The sequence below is a fragment of the Chiloscyllium punctatum genome, chromosome 17 (assembly GCF_047496795.1).
Source record: "Chiloscyllium punctatum isolate Juve2018m chromosome 17, sChiPun1.3, whole genome shotgun sequence".
In the NCBI taxonomy this organism is placed as follows: Eukaryota; Metazoa; Chordata; class Chondrichthyes; order Orectolobiformes; family Hemiscylliidae; genus Chiloscyllium; species Chiloscyllium punctatum.
Window position 1 is genome coordinate 54,370,133 of NC_092755.1, and position 19,108 is coordinate 54,389,240.

Consider the following 19,108-nt stretch of genomic DNA (forward strand, 5'->3'; position numbering starts at 1 on the left):
ACATGTCTTTATGAGGCAGCATTTGCGATGCGAATGAAGTTTTACCATCCTCCTTGAAATAATGTACTCACGCAGTAGAGAGAGCTTGAAGAAAGCCACCAGTGTAAGGTGTCCAGCAACTCTAAGGAAAGCTGCAGGCTTCTACAAAGCTCACTTGGACTTCCAGTCTGTAATGTCCAAACTGTCAAACTTCATCAGTATTTACCAGAGAAAAGGAGATTAAGCGTGACCCAAATGTTGTAAAGGCCTGGAAGGTGTACCTGGCATAAATGCTGAGTGGGTTATCTAATTGGACAGCAAGCACAAAGCCAAGGCAGAAATGAAAAAATGCCAAAATCAAATATTGGTCTCAGTTAAGCTCAATTGGTAGCACTTCCACCTTTGAGTTGGATTATTGTAAATACTATTTTTTTTGTATTTTAAGATCAAAAATTTTTAACTGAAGCCTTACCCATCAGATGGGCACTATTCCATAAAAATCAGTGAATTGTTTCACAGCATTTTAAAAAAAAACTGAATTGCTGGTCGTTTCTCATGTTGCTAGTTTTGCGAGTTTGTGCACAGTTTACATCTTGCCAGTGGCTACACTGAAACAGTAATTAATTATCTGGGGAACATTTCTAGACATTTTGAAGATACGAAGGTACTACCTGCATGTAAGCAATCTGAACAGCTGTAACTCCATCGAAAGAGAGTAGGACAAATAATTCCTTTGGACTGCTCTCAATTTTCTTTCAACTTAATGTCAGTGTTTAATTGTGGCCAAATCCTTGTATGTAATGAAATCTTGTTACACAATCCAATGTGAGTGCTTTTTCAATCATACAACACAGTTATGTTTACATAATTCTTTAGTGAGTTGTGAACTCTATGATAAAGAATTCAGAAACAGAGTCACCCGATTCCAGTCTGACCATCACAAACAGAGGTTTGCAACAGATACAATATATCAGATCTAGCTTTTGATCTGCGAATCTGATGCATAGCAGCACTAAATTAAAGCATATTACGCACAATATTGTGCAGCCATTACATTACACATCATTCAGATAGTATGGACTGAAAAAGACACATTTATGTTCATCTTAATCTTTCATGAAGTCTTGAGCATCTCTGTTCACACTACTACACTTGAGAAGATGGTGATAAGCCACTTTCTTGAATCATTGGATTTTCTGCAGCAAAATATTGTGAGTGGAAGACAATCACATCAAAATAAAAGTGCGCCAAGTTAATTCCAATCATTTGCAGCAATGTAGGGTTCAGGTGTGATTAGGTGGGCATTGTTCAATCCTACTTGGGTTTATAGTGTGACTATACATGGCTGTAAATATCTGTCTTGGAATGGAATAAAAGATCAGGATAGTTACTGCCTGGGGGATTTGGTGCTATGCAGTCCTGGGGTGATAATTTCCCATGTGAAGTGGAGTATTAAAATGGAATTGCAAAAACAGATTAATATTCCAGACATTCACTTGAAAAATGAGGGAATTCAGAAATACGAATGCGAGGTGGCTGGTTATGCCAGAACAATGTTGGGACTAGCGCTCTTGCTTAGAGGTTAATTAGTTCAAACAGATAGGATTTAAAATAATTTGACATGGGGGAAGAAAACCAAAAAAAGTAGCAGAAATGATATCAGAAGGAAAAGAGAAAAATTAAAATTGTTGCGAATCAGGTTGAGAAAAGCAGCAGAAGTGACAGAGGTGCTTTGTATCTATGTCAGCCTCCATAATATAACTAATAAAGTTGTTCAGCTGCAGGGACTTGGGATTATGATATAATCGCATTTACAGAAGTATGGAGGAGGAAGAGGTTCATTGTATTTGTGGTTGCTAAGTATTCTGAAGTAGAAATAATGAAGGGAAGGATGCAAGATCACATCAATTAAGGATGACGTAATTCTAAATAGAACTGATGCAGTTGGTGTTTCTCGAACTGAATATCTCTCGCTTGAGTTGAGGACTAGAAAGTTGAGACTAATATTGTGCCTGTTCTTTTTTTTAAAAAAGTATTTAGAGTCATAGAGCTATAGAGAAACAGACTCTTTGGTCCTACTCGTCCATGCCAACCAGATATCCTAATTAATCTAGTCCCATTTGCCAGCACTTGGCCCACATCCCTCTAAACCCTTGCTATTAATATATCCATCCAGATGCCTTTTAAATGTTGTAATTGTACCAGCCTCCACCACTTCCTCTGGTAGCTCATTCTCTTCTTGCACCACCTTCTGTGTGAAAAAGTTTCCCCTTAGGTCCCTTTTAAATCTTTTCCCCTCACCCTAGACCCATGTCCTCTAGTTCTGAACTCCCCCACCCCAGGTAAAATACCTTATCTATTTATCCTATTCATGTCCCTATGATTTTATAAACCTTGATAAGGTCACCTCTCAGCCTCTGAAGCTCCGGGGGGAAACAGTCCCAGCCTACAGCTCAAGTTTTTTAACCATGGCAACATCCTTCTCAATCTTTTCTGAACCCTTTCAAGTTTCTCAACATTCTTCCTACAAGAGGGAGACCAGAATTGCACACAATATTCCAAAAATGGCCTAACCAATGTCCTGCACAGCCACAACATGACCTCCCAACTCCTACACTCAATGCTCTGACCAATAAAGGAAAGCATACCAAACATCATTTTCACTATCTTATCTACCTGTGATTCCTCTCTCAAGGAACTATGAACCTACGCTCCAAGGTATCTTTGTTCAGCAAAATCCCCAGGACCTTACCATTAAGTGTCTGAAGTCCTGCCCTGATTTGCCTTTCCAAAATGCAGCACCTCACATTTATCGAAAGTAAACTCCATCTTCCACTCCTTAGCCCATTGGACCATCTGATCAAGATCCCATTGTACCTGAGGTAACCTTCTTTGCTGTCGACTACACTTTCAATTTTGGTGTCATCTGCAAATGTACTAATGATACCTCCTATGTTCACATCCAAATAATTTCTTACTTTATTCTACCATATTCTGAGAAAAAGATAGCACTAAGAGTTAGGAAGGGGTAAAACTTATTTGTAGTAAAGCTTGTTGGATATGGTTCTGGAAAATGGAGCCAAACAAATGGAGTATATTTCCATTAGGATAATTTTGTTATCAGTGGCCACAATATAATTTGACTTAAAGTGATTCTGGAAAGAGATCAGAAAATATCAAAGCTAAAAATGTTCATCTGGGGAAGAGCTAATTTTGTTGAGTTCTGTAGATACTACGTAAAGGTAGATTTGAAAAAAAAAACAATTGAAGAGTAAAGCAGTAATTGAGCAATAGACGGTTTTCAGCTAAAAATTAGTTGTGCTTCTTTGGAAGGAAAAAGGTGAAGCATTTGAAACTGATATGACCTAGTGGCAAAAGAAAGAAGGTGGAAAACAAAAAGGGGAGGAATCTTGTGACAAATATCGGTAGCAAGAATCAGTTAATAAGCAGGAATAGAACTGGGGAAATTGAAAAAAAATAGTCTAGGCGATCCAGAGGTTACAACGAATGATTAGCAGGCAACACTGGATTGACCCTTGCAACATGATAAACAGCTAGAGTGTTAAGCCTATTCAGACCTAAATGGAAATTTTCATGCAGAGGCAGAGAACATGGCAACATTATTCATTAAGTACTTTGCATTTGTCTTCAGAAAGAAAGTGCGTGATGTGAAGGTTACACTGAGAGAGGGAAGGAAATGTTCAACAACACTGAAATAACGAAGATGTCCCAAAGATATTGGCATTTGTGAATGTTGCTGGGTCATCTGGTCTAAATGGAATGTAAGTGAGATTGCTGAAAGAACCAAAGGTAAAAATAACAATTGGTCATAATTGTTCAATCCTCATTGGATACAGGAGTAGTACTAGAGTATTGGGGGATTACTAATGTTATACAGGTATTCCTTATCCAAACTGCCTTCTAACAGCACATTTTCATTTTAACCTTGTTTATAAATTAGAATGTTCCCCAAATAATCCTATCTTTATTATTTAAGCATGGATATTGCACGTACTGAGTTGCTGTTTAAAAACAATAAGTGTGAGATTGTAAAAGAGAACTGGAAGTAGAGCTAGGCAAGAAAGTTATTGTACGTATAGATTTTAAAAAGAGCTTTGATGCAGTGCCACACAGGAAGCTGATTAAGAAGGTGGTAAGCCGTGGAAGTACAGGAAGAGTGGTGTCATGGTTATGAAGTTTGGTTCAGTGATGGGAAACAAAGTGTGGTGGCTCAGAATGGATGTTTTCCAAACTCTCAAATGGCCCTTGAGGGCCAGTTCTGGATCCATTATTCTCTATAAAATATAGACTCCTGTGTAGAGAGCAGCATTTAAAAATTTCCAGATGATGAGGAAGCTAATAAAACAGCGGAATAGCGATGATGGTTATAGGCCTCAGGGTGACTGAGATGGGATAGTGAAACAAACAGAAGCATAGCAGATGGAGTTGTTGCAATGAGCTGTGAAGTGATGCACTTTTGAGAGGCTTAATATGGACAGAAATTGAGCTGTACTATAAATGGTATGATTTTGAAAAGTCCAGATGAACAGAACGAACTTGCTGTCCATAGAAACAAATTCTGAAGATGGCATAACTAAAACAAAACTTGCCTCCAAACTGCCTTACAAGTGACAAAAAGTCATTGAGTGCTTTACAGGACCATTATCAGTAATGGCATTGAGTCATGTTAGGAGATATTCAGACCCTGCTGAAAACCAAAAACCTGCTCAAAGAAAGAGTCATAGAGTCATAGAGATGTATAGCATGGAAACAGACCCTTCGGTCCAACCCATCCATTACGAGCAGATATCCCGACCCAATCTAGTTCCACCTGCCAGCACCCGGCCCATATCCCTCCCAAAACTTCCTATTAATATATCCATCCAATTGTTTTTGAAATGTTGCAAAGAGTCTTAAAGAGCATTTTTAAAATATTTATATTTAGACTGTATTGTCACACGTACTGAAATGCAGGAGTGTAAAGTGTATAATGTCGCCACATGCGGTGCTATCTTGGGTACAAAGGTATTAGTTTTAAAAAACTTGGGTACAAAGTAGTAAAAGAAACAAAATTTTAATAAGCTGAGTATTACCTTCATAGATCAGGAGAAAAATAAAATAATAGTTCACATTAAAGGCCTTCTTAATATAAACTTGAAAAACAGAGGAATAAAGTTAAAAGTTCAACAGTCATTGACAAGTCCTCCGCTTAGCTCACTCTCTGGGGTGGGGGGTGGGGGTGCTCAGCTGTCTGTTTTTGATAGCACTGCCACAGATACCAGAGGGGGGGCTTCTCCCTCACCCCTCACTCTTCCCACTTTGGACTGTGATACCATCGCTGCTGCTGCTGCTGCTGCTGAAGCTGTCACCTCCTCAAACTCCTCCGGCTGCCTCCAGAATATTCCGGACAGGACCCATGCATACACCGACTGACCGTCAGGCCAGACCAAGACACCGCCACACCGGGCCAAGAGACCACCTGGGTCACCGTTAGTGGATGCAACAACGATAGATTGAGGGGTTAAGAAATTTAAGTTTTGTTCAAGCTTGTGGCTGAAGAAAGATAAGACACTGTGGCATCAAATGGGTGGTATGTGTATATAGAGTGAGATTCACCCAACCACAGATTGCTGATTGGTTTGCACATTTATGACCAGTTGGAGTTGCCAGGCGTCATCAACGTGATGTTAAATCCCTAGTTCCTGTGCAGGTGAACACCTTGTCTGGGATGGGGAATGCCTCCAGATAGCTGAAGAAGTTTCTTTCTCCATCTCTGTGCAGTAAAATAACTAAAACCTGAAATATGGCCAATTATGATTCCTCACTTGTTGCTGTATGCTGTGTCGGTGTGACTGAAAGAAGTTGGGAAGAAGGAGATTGGAGAACAGAAGGTTTTGGGAAGATAAAGAGACTTCTCATCAAATCCTGGTATTATTGAACTGTTCCTAGGTATCTTTTTTTCTCCATCTGTAACACACATTTTTGCCTGTCTGTATGTCTCTGCGTGGACAGACGTTTTAACAAGTTAGAATTTCAGCTCAGAGTTATATGTTGATAATTCATACTTTTGCCAGCCTATAGTTAGAATTGATTCATTTGAAATAAATAGTGATTTAAGGACAGAAACCTGGTAAGTCATATTCTCAAAATAACTAAAGGTTTTAATTTTTAAAAAGTGACATCTCAGTTCAGGCAATGCATTAAAGGTGTAAGGTTAGACTCTGTCTGTATCCAGTCTTGAGTTCTGTTTCCAAAGTAGCAATTTATAAGCTGTCACATTGACTGACTTCCTGCAGATTGTGTGCTTTTTGAGCAAAATAGAATGCATCTGCAAATGCAGAATGCTTGGTAGAATGTGTGCATGAGTGTGACGGAGTATAAGCCTGTGGGAGTGTGTATGTGGGTGTGCGTGTGTGTGAGAAAGGGCCTGCATGAGCATGTGAGTATGTATGCTTGTCTATGTGAGAGTACATAGTGGGGTTGTAGATTAGTGGGGTCACATGTAGTGTGACATGAACCCAAGATTGAGATACTGGCATTGGAAAAGCACAGCAGGTCAGGCAGCATCCGAGGAGCAGGAGAATCAACATTTCAGATATAAGCCCTTCACCAGTAATGAGGCTTGTGGGCCAGGGAGCTGAGCGATAATTGGAAGGGGGTTGGGACTGGGGGAAAAGTAGCTGAGAATGCAATAGTTAGATGAGGGTAGGGGAGAAGGTGATAGATCAGAGAGGAGGGTGGAGTGGATCGATGGGAAGGATGATGGACTGGTTAAGAGGACGGTACTGAGTTGGAGGCTTAGGACTGGTATAAAGTGGGGGGAGGGGAAATGAGAAAACTGGTGAAATCTACATTTATCCCATGTGGTTGCATGGTCCCAAGGCGGTAGATGAGGTGTTCTTCCTCGAAGCGTCAGGTTAGGGTTTGGCGATAGAAGAGGCCCAAGACCTGCATGTATTGGTGAAGTGGGAGGGTGGGTTGAAGTGTTCAGCCATGGGATGGTAGGGTTGGTAGGTGTGGGTGTCCCAGAGATGTTCTCTGAAATGATCTGCAAATTGGCGTCCTGCCTCCCTGATGTGGAGGAGACCACATCGGGTGCAATAGATATAGTACATGACATTTGTGGAAGTGCAGGTAAATTTCTGTCGGATCTGGAAGGGTCCTTTGGCGCCTGGATGGAGGTGAGGGGAGTGGTGTGGGCACAGGTTTTGCACTTTCTGCGGTGGCAGAGAAGGTGTAGAGAGTGTGGAGGTGGGGGCGATTATCTGACAAGGGAGTTGCGGAGGGAATGGTCTCTCCAAAACACTGATGGAGTAGGGAGGGAAATATATCCCTAGTGGCGGGATCTGATGGTAGTTGGTGGAAGATGGTGCGATGTATCTGGTGGTTAGTGGGGTGGAAGGTTCCACTCAACCCTCCACTCGACCTTTTACCTTCCTCCCCACCCCCACGTTCATCTACCTATTACATTCTCAGCTACATTCTTCCCATTTATCTCTCAGTCCCCTGCCCCATAAGACTCATTCCAGATGAAGGGCTTTTGCCCCAAACATCAATTCTCCTGCTCCTCGGATGCTGCCTGATCTGCTGTGCTTTTCCAGCACCATTCTTTCGACCTTGATCTCCAGCATCTGCAGTCCTCACTTCCTCCCCGACATGAATCCAAGATCCCGGTTCAGGCCATCCTCCTGGGTACCGAACTTGGCTACCAGCCTCTATTTAGCCATTCTGCATTGTTGCGTATCCCGAAGTCTGCCTCGGAGGATGGTCCCCCAAAGATCTGAGCCCGAATGTGCCTGACTGCTGAAGTGTTCCCCTACTCGGAGGTAACACCCCTGTGTGGCCATTGTTTTGCGTGAGGATGGCCTCAACTAGGACCTTGGGTTCATGTCACGCTACAGGTGACCCTACTACAGTATATAGTACATATTGTTCTCTCTCCGTCTCCCTCTCCCTCTCCCTCACTCACTCACACACTCACACAATCACACACACACATCCCCCACACTCACACCCTTGCACACACTCTCTCATAGGCTTATACTCTGTCACACTCACGCACGCACTCTAGCAAGCACGCACACATACAAACAAACACTTTGTCATGCACACACTCACACCCTCTCTCTCATGCACACATGCAAGCATATGAGTCTATGGGGTGCATTTGCATTTGCAGAATTGTATTTGCAGATATGTTCTATTTTGCTCAAAAAGCACTTTATCTGCAGGCAGTCAATCTATGTCTTATTTTATAAATTCCTACTTTGGAAAAAGAACCAGTCTGAATCAAGATTGGGATACAGACTGACTCTAACCTCACACCTTTAAGGTATTGTCTGAGCTGAGATGTTTTAAGTTATTTTTTTAAGTTATCTCGAGAATGTGACTTGGATTTACATATTAATGAACCAAAACCTGCAACCCATTCTAAAAGATGAAAGTCTTAACAGCAGTCTAGGTATGTTCAATGCATTACACTGCAATCCTTTGCTATAAATTCTGTGTCTTGTGATTCTGCTCCACAGATACCTGATGAAGGAGCAGCACTCCGAAAGCTAGTTCTTGTAAATAAACCTGTTGGACTATAACCTGGTGTTGTGTGATTTTTAACTTTGTCCACCCCAGTCTAACACCTCCACATCTTGAGTAAATCAGTAACTTTTGTGGTGACCTCAGGAGTAGTGGGGCTCAAGTGAGTCATGATATCTTTGATCCTAATAGAGCTTGGAGACTAATTTTGATGAAGCCTATTTGGCAGACTGAGCATGTCAGATAAACAGTGATACAAAGGGAAAATGCTGGAATGCAGCAGATTTAACAAACTGTGGAAAGGGAAACTGAGCTAATGTATCTGGTCTAAAACCTTTTCTCAGAGGTAACTAACATGGGAAACATGCTTGAAGACAGAGTGACAGGGATTTCCCACTTGCACCGTTGTCTGTGGACAAACTTGAGTAGGAGATTTGGAAGTCTCTTCATCAACTGTAAGTCTGCCACGTTCATAACACAAAGAGGCCGTCACAAATAATTAACACAGGTTGTTGTTAACATTAATCTTGGCAGACTTCCAAACATCACACTCATTATTTATGGGCTTAGAATACAATTTGAGTGATTAATTCTCTCTCACTCTGAGAGTTTCTTACATCAACTAACCCCATCATTTGACTGAAACATGCCATCAACAGTAAAAGTTAATTAAATATCATTGGACCGTACATTTCCAGTATAGAACTCTAATGGTAGGGAACACATTTTGTCATGTTTCTGCACTAACTTCCCACTTAGCCATGCTCACAAGAAGCTGCTGAACAGCAGAAGCCAGAAAATAGGTGGAGCAGAGGACGAATCGGGACTTTAGGCAGCTACTGCATTCACTTGCAGCTTGTGGTGCTAACACTGGCTATATACTGATATTATGGAAGTTTACCAAAAGCTCTCAGTCTTGGGTATTGCAGTGGGTATTTACATGCACTATATTAGAGCCATGTAGTCTTAGAATTATTTGAGTGGTATTGGATGTACTTGATTAAAGTTTGTCATTTGAGATGGTTAAAAAAATCTGATTTGTAGGTACAAATGCACTCTGAAAAAACTGCCCCTTTTCCTTCTTGAAAGAAAGGATACTTATGAAGGACGGTCACTGGACTCAAAATGTTAACTCTGCTTTCTCTCCATAGAAGCTGCTACAACTGCAGAGTTTCTCCAGCAATTTTTATTTATCCTTTCCTCCAGGAGTTAGTGCACTGGGTGTTCAAGGGTTTTTAACTGTGGCAAACATCATAGCCATGTTATTGCAAGAGGCTGTGTATGGACACACACTGGAGAGCAATACAAAGACACAAACAAAGTGAGCGAGGCACAGAAATGCATAGTGGGGTGGAGAGTGGTACAGGCACATGGTGGTTAGTGTCGTAAAATGAAAAGTGGGGAAATGAACCCTGACTAACCTTAACCTGTTTTCAGTAGCCCTTTTTAACTCTAGTGCATTACATGGTGAGATAGATAAAGGGGACAAGACTCAGGAGAGCTTTATTGAACACCTTATCAAAGCAAAATATTATTTATCAGACTTTACTATTGTGCTTTAATTAAATTCTATCAAATTCGACCAATCTCTTTACTGGACTCTTCAGTAAACAGTATTAAATCTCCAAAGTAAACAGTCTCGAATCTACACAAGCTTGTCTTGTGTTTGGTAAATTTGCTAAGTTTGGTAAATCCCTTAGATCAGCTGAGCTTCATCAGAGTGTCGAAGGAGACTGCTGGAGAGAGAGTGGATGCCATTCAGAATTATACAGGTTCTGGAAAGGTGCTTGTGGACTGGAAAGTAAAAAAATGTAACCTAATTATCTAAGAAAGGAGGAAAGGGGAGAATGGAGTCCTACAAACACGTTACCTTGACATTGGTAGTAGGGAAAACATTAGAATCCATTGTAAAGGGTGTGATAATTGGACATTTATAAAAGAATGGTAAAGTTAGGCAGAGTCAAACAGTATTTATGAAGGGGAAGTTTTTGTTTTAACAAACATGTTAGAAGTTTTTGAGAATATTACTTGATGAAAGAGAACTGGTTATTTGGATTTTAGAACGTCTTGGATGAGGTTCAACCCAAGAGGTTAGAAAATAAGATGAGAGCACATGGGTTTGGGGCAAATATACTGGTGTGGGATTAAGAATGAATTAACAGATAGAAAGCATCATGTTGGAATAAAGTGATCATTCTTAGAATGGCAGGCCGTTACCAGTTGGATGCCACGAGGATCAGTGCTTGGTCCATAGCTATATGTGTCACAATCCATATAAATGATTTAGAAATCGGTACCAATTGTAATTTCCCAAAATTTGCTCAGACACTAACTGGGTAGGAATGTAAGCTGTGAGGAGGAGACAAGGAGGCTTCAAGAGAACTTGACAGGCTGTACAAATGGGCGAGAACTTAACAGATCAAATTTACTGTGAATAATTGTGAAGTTATTCACTTTAGTAACGAAGCATAGAATATTTCTTAGGTGATCCAAGGGTGGGTACTGTGGGTGTCCCCGTTCATGGGTCTGTTAAAATTAGCATGCAGGTGCAGCAAAAAATTAGGAAATGGCACATTGGCTTTTATCACAAAGGAATTTGAGTACACAAGAAAAGGTGTCTTACAACAGTTCAATACAGCCTTGATGAGACCACACCTGAAGTAATGCAGACAGTTTGAGCTCTCTTATCTGAGTAGGAAAATAGTTGCAAATGTACATTCATCCTGGGATGACAGAATTGTTTTATGGGGAGAGATTTGAGGAAACTGAGACCTTATTCTCTAGAGTTTTAAGCAATGAGGGCTGACTTCATGGAGACTTTTTAAATACTTGCAGAGTGAATGTAGGTCAATGCTTCCACTTTTTGAGTAGTCTAAAATCAGCAGACTTAAATAACCTTCCTCTTATCCGGAGATCAGGACTGACATGAAGGGGGTTTTCTTTACTCGGGATGGTGAATCTGTGGACGTCTCTCTCCCTCAAGGGCTGTGAGAGAGCAGTCATTGTGCATTTCATGAAAGAAGTTGATAGACTTCTGAAGACGAACAACATCAAGAGATATGGAGGCAATGCAAGAAAGTGGCACTGGAGTAGCTGATCAGCCGTGATCTGATTGAAATGTCGAAATGATCTACACTTTTTCTTATGTTCCTTTGTGGCCCCATCGAGGAGCCCTCACTCCTGTGTGTGTTTCACTTGCATTCCTCTGATCTATTCCTGTATTTTCAATCTCGTGCGCAAACTAGATATTTTACTAAAGTTAAAGTTTATTCCTCGAGGACAGCTCTTTGTTTATCTAACTGAGCTTGTTCTTTAGCTGCATTTTGCCTCCCCTTTGCATGTGCTTCCTGAGCAAGGCAGCACATCATTATTTTTCTATGATAGTGTTTTCCTGAGGAATGTAACCAAATGCTTTTGTCCTTTATGATCTGCTATTTTTTTAGTGGAAGGAAATTGAGCAACTCGTTGTCCATGAGGTATCACACTGTATTGAATGGCGAGAGCTTTCGCTCTAATTGCATTACCCATCACAGTAATACCGAAGGAGCCAATTATAAATAATTGGAAGACAAAGTTACTGGTCTTCGTCAGCTCTTTACACCCAAACAATTCCCAGACCAGCAACAAAGTGTTTGTCTCTTGCAGGGGAGATTTAAATGAGCCATAATAATGGTCAAAAGGGATGTATTATTCTGTATGCCTGTCAGCAAGCATATAGGGAGGTTTGCTGAAAGCAACAACAAAGGATTGTAATAGGCAAATGCATAGTTTACAGTCAAATTGTCTATTTTCTGCTTTATAAAGTCACGTGAAATAGTTAGTGACGGCATTGGAGAGGTGCAGATCAGATGAGTGTTTCCAGCGATGAGGGACTTCACAAGCTGAATAGAGTTCAGTGTGGCTGTTCTTGGAGAAGCTGAGAATGAGATTCAATAGAGGTGTTCAAAATAGAGGGATCTGCACAGATAGGGAGAAACCGTTCCCATAGCTGTAAGGGTCCAGCACCAGAGAGCACCAATACAAAATAAGTGGCTAAACAACCAAAAGTTCATGAGGGAAAGAATTTATATGCAGCAAGTGGTTAGGATCTGGAATGCATTAGCTGAAAATGTGGTAAAGGCAATTTCAATTAAAGTCTTCAGAAGGAAGTTTAATAGTTACCTCAAGAAAAGAGTAGAGGAATGAAATGAGCTGAGTTGTTCTTACAGAATTCCAGCATAAATGCAAATGATCAAGTGGACTTATGTGGAGCAACTGTACTATGATAAAAGCTCAATAAGAATGTAACTTTTCATAAAAACTTAGCACAAATGCTCCCTAAAATATAGTTTGAAACTGGACAAAGGATTAAACATTGTTAGCTGTAGAAACAGCTTTCATCCAGATCAAGGTTGTACAATGCTCTTAAACTGTTACCTCTGCTGCTTCATTTGGTTGGAGCTTGCTCGAATCATAACTGTGTGGAAATGATGCTCAGTGTTATTAATGTGGGAAACAACTAGCAAATCCATGGGAATAAGAAATTAATCTTGTGTGGCAAAGCTCCAAAATTTGCTGAGTGAATTCTACTGTTTTAAAGTGAAAGCAGAAAATGTTGAATGCTTAAAGGTCACGCAGTCTCTTTGAAAGGAAAAGTGAGTTCACTATTAAATTTGATTGGCATCTCAAAAACGAATGATATGTTTAATTCTTATTTCTCTTGCGTCCAGTCTGTCTTCCACTTTAATGTCTTTGGGATTTCTAGCGACTTGTCCTGTTGAGTAAAGAGCTCGAGATGAAAAACTTTGACAAAATGTATGTTTTTTTTCTGCAGTATTCCTTGTTAATGCAATGCCAATCAATCTCTCTGGCCCAGAATAGGAACTACTTAAACTACCCAATTCCATTCCTGTATGTCGTCCATTCAGGTTGGAGGCTTCAGAAATGTTGAATTTAATTATTTAACTTCTTTTTATCTCTCTCTTTCTTATATTCCAATCATTCCTACTCTCTTCCTGAATTTGATTTGATGCAAACTCATCTTTTTCTCTGTTGTCTACTGTTTTTGAATCCTTATCTCAATGCTGAAGACTGCTGAGAGCTCCAGCTCACACAGAGTGTGGGCTCAGTGGTTAGCACTGCTGCCTCAGTGTTGGGAACCCAGTTTCAATCCCACCCTCAGGCGACTGTCTGTGTGGAGTTTGCACATTCTTCCTGTGTCTGCGTGGGTTTCCTCCAGATGCTCTGGTTTCTTCTCGCAGTCCAGAGGTGTGCAGGTTAGGTGGATTCGCCATGGGAAATGCATGGATACAGAGATAGAGTATTTTTATAAAGCCATGATGTTACCAACTAAATGTGGGAACAACTAGCTTCAAGGTTCATGGTCCTTATCTGCCATTGCATAGTAGAGAAGGGAACTCATCGGGGGATGTGTTGGCATTTCTATGTGCTCAAATCAACCAGCAAAGGTTTACATGCTTTTTCAGCCTATGAATATAGGGAATTTAAAGTACATTATTTCAGTGCTGCTTTATTAATATAAAAGTACAGATATTTGCATTGAAGCAAACTTACTTGCATTCTTTTAATTAGAGCAGATGATAAGCTGAGTTCTTCCTTGCTCAGTAAAAACGTTGTTAGTTTCTGTACTTCCTAGGAAAACATTCTGCTTTATAGGCCATCAGCTCTCCTTGAAGTATGTAGCTTGGAAGCAATTTATCAACATGGACTAACTTTAGGATCTGTTAGTAATAGCGGAAGAAACCATTTTGAAACGAAGTAACTCATAAGTATTTAGGTTTTTTTTGGTCATCTCCCAGGATTAAACTGCAAAGAAATGGCAGTGGAAAAATTGGAGAAGATTTGATCAAATCTGAATGGATTTGTAGCATTCACCCAAAATGAACATGACCTAGATCAGGGCAGAATTTATCCTGTTTGGTATGCATGAGTTCAATGCCACTTATTATTTGAATTCTATCACTAAGTTCTGGATTGCAGTAATCATGCAAGCAATTCAAAGCCTAGGGCAGCACAGGACTGGCTGATCCAATGTGTCTTGCTTAAAGGTCATGGTGCAATGTTTGCTTGCCTCTAATCTCAAACATCTATATCTTTCCTACACACACACACACACACACACACACACACACACACACACACACACACACCCAGAGGCTGACATGAAACATTGCATCTCATGGGACATGAGATTGTGCTGGTATATTAAGCTATAGCTTCGTGTGTCATACTTTGCACACAAAGGCAGTACTGTAGAATTACTTCTGATTTAAAATGCATCTTAAATCTACCTCATTGATTAATAGTTTGGCCATCCGTCATCATAGCTCATGTATCTCAGTCTAACATTTCTTCTGATAGCTCTACTGTGAAGTGACTTGGCACAATTTGTCATGTTAACGAATGTTAAAGATACCATGCAAATTCAAAATGTCGAAGGTTGTAAGCAGCCACTTTCCTCTCTCGTATCTAAACGCATCTGGCCAAGTCATTGGAACATTCATTTGCAGCTGTTCAACTGGAGGTTACCAACACTTCAGTATATTTAATTTACAATACTTTAATCAACTCCCTGATTAGCATAGACATGAGCCAATGTTTAAATGCAGAGCCAGTATGCAAGGATCTTGGCTGGGTTGACGTGCAGGTGGAGAATGATGTACTGTGGTTCATTACAGATAAGGTTTTGTTACTAACACTTATGAGTATGCAAATAAGATACACAAGTAATTTAATATCTCCCTACTGAGATGTCCCTCTCATATGTCTGAACACAATTTGAAAAACACAGCAAAAAGATGCCATTTCAGTAGGATTTACCACCATTTTGATCTGGTGTAGTTTCGACTGAATATGGGGCTGCTTTGAGAGGTATTTGGGAAATATCAATTTTATAACAAAATCTTATAGAATGGGTGATCTGTTCATTTAATGCCACAATTACTAATAGGCTCAATGACACTTTAAAAAGGTCTGTGTTGGAAATCTCTTCCCTTGGTGTGGCACTATCCGGCCTGTCTCAAGAGGACCAGCGACATCCAGCCAACTTATGAGATATCCTTGGAAAATCAGTTAGTGTAAAAGAAAGCTTTACAATTCATCTTATAGAGCTGATGTTTTGGAGGCAACAGCCACAAGAATCAATTGACCATTTGTCAGTAGATGCCGTGACAAGGCTGAAGACAGACTGACTTGATTTTTGAGAGGCCAATATGTCTGAGTGGGTAATGGAGCTGGTTATAACTTCAAAGCCCATTGAAGGTTCCAAAAATGCCTCATGAAGTCAAAGAAAGATCACAATATTGACATGTTAATTAAAGATGGCAGAAAATATGAAGCCATTGTATACGGGCAACAACGTTTGCATGCATCAGGTGTAGTTACCAGTACTTACACGGTCACTAAGATACAGAAAGCTAGCAAATTGTGTGGGAAATGTGCTCTGTTGCACCCATCATGAAACTTCTGCATTAAAGGTTAGGTTAGCAACTCGTGGTGCAAAAGGAAATTAGGCTCACCTATGCAAGAAAGGTACAACCAGTGGCTACACTATGACACAACCAAACAATCAGGGTCCAGCATGCTGGCAGTGACAACAGGGAGTGTTGCAGAGATCTGCAAAAAAAAAAGAAAAAGCAAGCACATAGATGAGAAACTGACCATGGTGGAGAGTCCAAGAGGAAAAGCCTTCAATCAGAAGGCTAATGAGCTTTTTACATTCACAATGTGTAGATAAGCTAAAACAGTTAGAAATTTGTGTCATTCTTATTGTCCTATCCTTAAGAAAAACTGGCAAACAAACTCTTTGGTCAATGTTGACAGGGCCTAAGACAAACATCTTACCAATCAGACCATATAACCTCCAAAAGCAAAATTAATGAATATAATGGGATACCTTTTAGTACATTGAGGATGAAATGCAGCTTGGCAGTTCTGTGTGGAAACCACAGATATTTTACTTGGTGGACACGAGTAGACCAGCAGAAGCTGATTACCTGTAGGTATGGATCTCAGTATTACATGCATGGATCTCAGTATTGTGACCATTCATGAGATCACCAAGATTCCAAGTGCAGCAGAAGAGGCCAAGAATACTTTCATTAACTTAAGCCAGGACTTGCAACAGTTGTACCCAGTCAGATTTGATGGCAGAGGAAACTTCAATGCTGATGCTGCGTTGCACTTCCATTTGTCAACCCTCCCAGATAGTGCAGTGCTCACGTGCATGAGAAACTTAAGTATGAGCTGAACAATATGGAATGTAATGGCCGTTTCCATTGTGTAGATCACCACACAAATTAATGTAGTTCTATTATATTTGTTAAAGAAAAATGGCACAATCAGGATATGTTTGGACCCATGATGTCTAATTCTTTCTCTAACGAGATGGCACACAAAACTCTGACATCAGATGAACTGAATGCCAAATTCACATGATGTAAATTTGTTTCTAAGGTAGGTGCCAGACACGGATATTAGTTCATTCACTTGGCAAAGGAATCTCAAGAAATCACAGCTTTCAGAATGCCAGTGGAAGATTTTGCTTCTAGAGAATACATTTCAGTTGCTCTGTTCGATCTGTGCCAGCAGCACATGGACTGAATTATAGAGAGTTATTCCTGGACATTTACATATTGCTAATAACGATGCAATAATGGGTAATATCAAAGAAGAGTATGGCCAAAATATGTATTCACTGATGGTAACAGCTCATTGCGAAGCACTATAGATTGTAAACTTTTCTGACAAAGGATTGTCATTCTGAAAACTTGAAAGAAGTACCATTTGTACAGCAGGAGGACCATCAAATATGTTCAGATTCCTCAAACAAGATTGGTATCCTACAGTGCTGCAACAAAGCAAGAAGACTGTCTAAATGTTGATGCATCTCTGAAAGGATTAGGAGGATGCCTCATAGAAAATGACAATTATGTTTGGTTCCAGAAGTCTGTCTCAAGCGCACTCCAGCTATTGAGTATGCAACATTTGCTCAGTCAGTATTCTGTACCACAGAATTCCACACATAACCGTCTTTAAACCTTTCACCATGGCAACAAATCACAAGTGACTGGAAATGATGTGTCTCCAGCTACAGACAAGTACAACTCAACTACAGCATCTTCTGCTAAAAGTACATTAGAAGTCTCTATTAACTGAGTTCCAAAATGGATGCGAACTTGCTGTCACCAGAAGAGATCCTACTTTGAAGACAAGTGAGATAAACCCTGCCAAGTCTGACCAAGTGATCTTAGAAACAAGGGTGAATGAAGATGATGCATGACTACCACATAAATGAGGACAGGTAAATAATCTACATAGAGCATGGTCAGAAGGTGAGAAACATCTCCATAGCGAACCTGGTAACTTCTGACAGTGGTCCTCTAAATTGTGAGGCAGTCGTACAGCCAGTGAGGTCCCACACATTGACTTCTGGTTTCAGAAATCGATGACACACACTGACCTTTGAAGATCTATGCACAGAACATAATTGGAGGGAGCAATGCCCCCAGAGTATTGCGCAGTGATCCTAGACCCTACAAGTTCGTTATTAAATAGAGCAACATTGAGGAGAACATCGGAATTAGGAGCAGGAGCAAGAGTAGGCAGTTCAGCCCTTCAAGCCCAATCTGCCATTTAACATGATTTTTAAAAAATTCATTCTTGGGATGATGGCGTCACTTCGAGGCCAGAAAAGATTTACAAGGATGTTGCTAGGGTTGGAGGACTTAAGCTATAGGGAGAGGCTGAACAGGCTGGGGCTGTTTTCCCCAGAGTGTCGGAGGCTGAGGGGTGACCTTATAGAGGTTTACACAATTATGAGGGGCATGGATAGGGTAAATAGACAAAGTCTTCTCCTTGGGATGGGGGAGTCCTGAACTAGAGGGCATAGGTTTCAACAGCTTCCTCATTTCCCCTTCCCCCACCTCATCCTAGTTTCAAACTTCCAGCTCAGCACTGTCTCCTTGACTTGTCCGGACTTGTCCGACCTGCCTATCTCCTTTTCCACCTATCCACTCCACCCTCTCCTCCTTGACCTATCACCTTCATCTCCTCCCCCACTCACCCATTGTACTCTATGCTACTCTCTTCCCACCCCCACCCTCCTCTAGCTTATCTCTCCATGCTTCAGGCTCACTGCCTTTATTCCTGATGAAGGGCTTTTGCCCGAAACGTCGATTCCGCTGCTCGTTGGATGCTGCCTGAACTGCTGTGCTCTTCCAGCACCACTAATCCAGTATTTGCTTTCCAGCATCTGCAGTCATTATTTTTACTGGCATAGGTTTAGGGTGAGGGGAAAGATATAAAAGAGACATAAGGGGCAACGTTTTCACGCAGAGGGTGGTACAAGTATTGGCTGAGCTGCTAGAGGATGTGGTGGAGGCTGGTACAATTGCGACATTTAAGAGGCATTTAGATGGGTATATGAATAGGAAGGGTTTGGAGGGATATGGGCCGGGTGCTGGCAGGTGGGACTAGATTAGGTTGGGATATCTGGTCAGCATGGACGGGTTGGACCGAAGGGTCTGTTTCCGTGCTGTACATCTCTATGACTCTAATTGCCCAGAGATAGTTAACAGTTAACCATATGGCTGTGGAT

The 19,108-nt window shown here is 40.8% G+C and overlaps 1 protein-coding gene across 13 annotated transcripts in view; it reads left to right on the forward strand.

Moving 5' to 3' along the window:
* osbp2b (oxysterol binding protein 2b) overlaps window positions 1–19,108 on the forward strand; it is a 331,588-nt gene that overhangs the window by 156,239 nt on the left and 156,241 nt on the right. For 3 of the 13 annotated variants that reach the window (XM_072587179.1, XM_072587178.1, XM_072587177.1), the window contains exon 2: window positions 3,632–3,761. The exons of 9 other annotated variants lie outside the window; for them this stretch is intronic. In XM_072587179.1, coding sequence (XP_072443280.1) covers window positions 3,755–3,761 — 7 coding nt within the window. In that variant the 5' untranslated portion in view covers window positions 3,632–3,754. Of the gene's footprint in view, window positions 1–3,631; window positions 3,790–19,108 lie in introns of those variants that run through there. One more of the 13 variants, XM_072587181.1, reaches the window with a different exon arrangement.